At 49.1% G+C, this 2165-nt stretch overlaps 1 protein-coding gene across 1 annotated transcript in view; it reads left to right on the forward strand.

Annotated features, from left to right (window-relative positions):
- T265_10934 (hypothetical protein) overlaps window positions 1-956 on the forward strand; it is a gene marked incomplete at both ends in the record, with an annotated part of 28377 nt that extends 27421 nt beyond the window's left edge. Inside the window, one exon of the mRNA XM_009177450.1 lies at window positions 610-956. Coding sequence (XP_009175714.1) covers window positions 610-956 — 347 coding nt within the window. The remainder of the gene's footprint in view (window positions 1-609) is intronic.
- Between the last annotated feature and the right edge of the window lie 1209 nt (window positions 957-2165).

Raw genomic sequence — 2165 nt, forward strand, 5'->3', positions numbered from 1 at the left:
TTTATAGGTCACGTCGAGTCGTGGTTAGGTCATAAAAGGTTATACGTTTGACCGTGGGAAGTTTTCCTAGGAACGCGTGACGGTATTTCTGTGTTGCAGTGCAACGGCTGATAAACCAGAGGCGTATGCATTCAACACGGACACTTGGATGTCAATGGTGTAATGAACCCACAACATGCTTCCAGTCGTCTTGACAATAATTCTATGGAATAATTTTCAGGCTTCAGAAAATTATTCTCATCTGCTAATCCATTTGGAGTAGCACTAATCCCTGCTTATCTTTATCTGATCAGAAGAATGGATTAGTAGCAAAAATAAGCCGGTTCGTTTTTCAGCATGGCCTACTAACTGCTTACACCTAGAGATCTCTGCGCAGATAAGTTTCGCTCCCGTCTCTCCACTCCGTGTTGAAGAACTCTGTCCCTCTTTATTACCACGATTGAGTAATCTTTTCTCTCAGTGTTCCCCTCACACCCCCTCCGGTGTGATGTGGTTTCCGTTAATGAAGGGTGAGTCGATCACATTGCCCTAACTAACTGTCGGTCGGAACACATTTGTGGATTCCGACTAGCGCACCTGTCCGAAGTCGCTTGTCTCCACGTTTTCCAGAGCCGCATAGGGTTCGGAGAAATCGTCTGGCAACCGAGGGATCGGGAGATCCGGATATTAGACGAATTTACCATAATAGTCTTCTAGAGTCTTCCAAATGCTCTGCCATCAGATGTAGATTCATTCTGAGACGAGATTGCCACCTCTCTGCACTGTGCTGGGAGTTTTGCCTGTGGCGCGGCGTTACCAGGCTCACTCAAGCACTGGATATCAGACCGAACGGTGGCACCGCTTTAATCTCGGAGAAATATCCTAGCCGGTCCCGACAAATTGTCAGACCAGGTGAAAGTGAGCTTAGGAGCCGACCATATGGTCTGGTGGACACAGAAAGCCAGGGAAATGGATGAGGCCCAGGAAGCCGGTAGTGCCCGGATATTATTTTGTTGATCCGCGCGACCGGTTCCTGGAAACCACCTATGAGCGAAACCACCAAGGATCAGAATGGAGTGATGAATGCCTCGACCAGTGGGCCGACTACTTCAAACAGTAGCTATCGGAGTCACCAGCTGGCGTTGATCTGGACCCCACAGCTGACGTAGAACCATGGACAATGATAGTAGAGCGCCCTACGGCCTTGGAGGTTCATGACTGCATATGTTCTCCCAAGCACCACCGAGCTTCTGGTCCTGATGACCTCCCACCGTTATTGTTCAATGACGGCGTTGAAATCCCCAGTCAGTGCTTGTCTGAATTATTTTCCTGCATTTGAAAATAGAAGAAAGTCCAGGTAACTGACGGCAGGCATTCCAATGGCTTCTGGCAAAACGCTTGTCGAACTGGAATATGCAGACGATATCGTTCTCGTCTTCGACGAGGGGAAACTCAGGTGTTACACCGGCATTCCAATGGCTTCTGGCAAAACGCTTGTCGAACTGGAATATGCAGACGATATCGTTCTCGTCTTCGACGAGGGGAAGAAGACTCAGGTGTTTTTGGACGAACTGACCTTTCTTTGGTGTGCACTTTGTGCCCACCCATAGAGTGTAAGGTCATGCTTGCGGACATGCGGTGATTCAACACGCCACTTACAATCCAGGGAGGGGTACTGGAAGTTGTAGAGCGTTTTGCTGATCTTCGAAGTCGTATTGGTTCTGATTGTGCTGTGAAATGAAGTCAATGCACGAACCTACAAGGCTCGGGTCGCGTTTGCTAATTGGAGACACCTGTGGTGTCTGAGTGGTGTATCCCTGAGTCTCATGTGACGTGTGTGTCAGGCTACAACGAGCTCTGTTGTATGGCTGAAACTTAGTCTTTCGAGCAGCAAAACTGAGGCGTCTTCAGATGTTCAGCAGTCACTGTCTCAGGATTATAACTCGTGTGGACTGGTATCGGACAATCCGTAACTAGGTGACCAGAAAGCGAGTTTTCGGTTGTGCAACGGGAGCTTCCATTGAAGGATATGTCCCGCAACTGCGTTGGTTAGGCCATGTATTACATATACGGAACCATCGTTTGCTGGAGAGAGTGCCCTTTTCCTTGCTCAGTCCAGAGTGGCGGAAGGAGAGTGGTGGCCAACCCTTGATTTCACCTAGCCGTCGGTGCTACTCGGCTTCCAG

Source organism: Opisthorchis viverrini (genome assembly GCF_000715545.1).
Source record: "Opisthorchis viverrini unplaced genomic scaffold opera_v5_429, whole genome shotgun sequence".
NCBI classification, from domain to species: Eukaryota; Metazoa; Platyhelminthes; class Trematoda; order Opisthorchiida; family Opisthorchiidae; genus Opisthorchis; species Opisthorchis viverrini.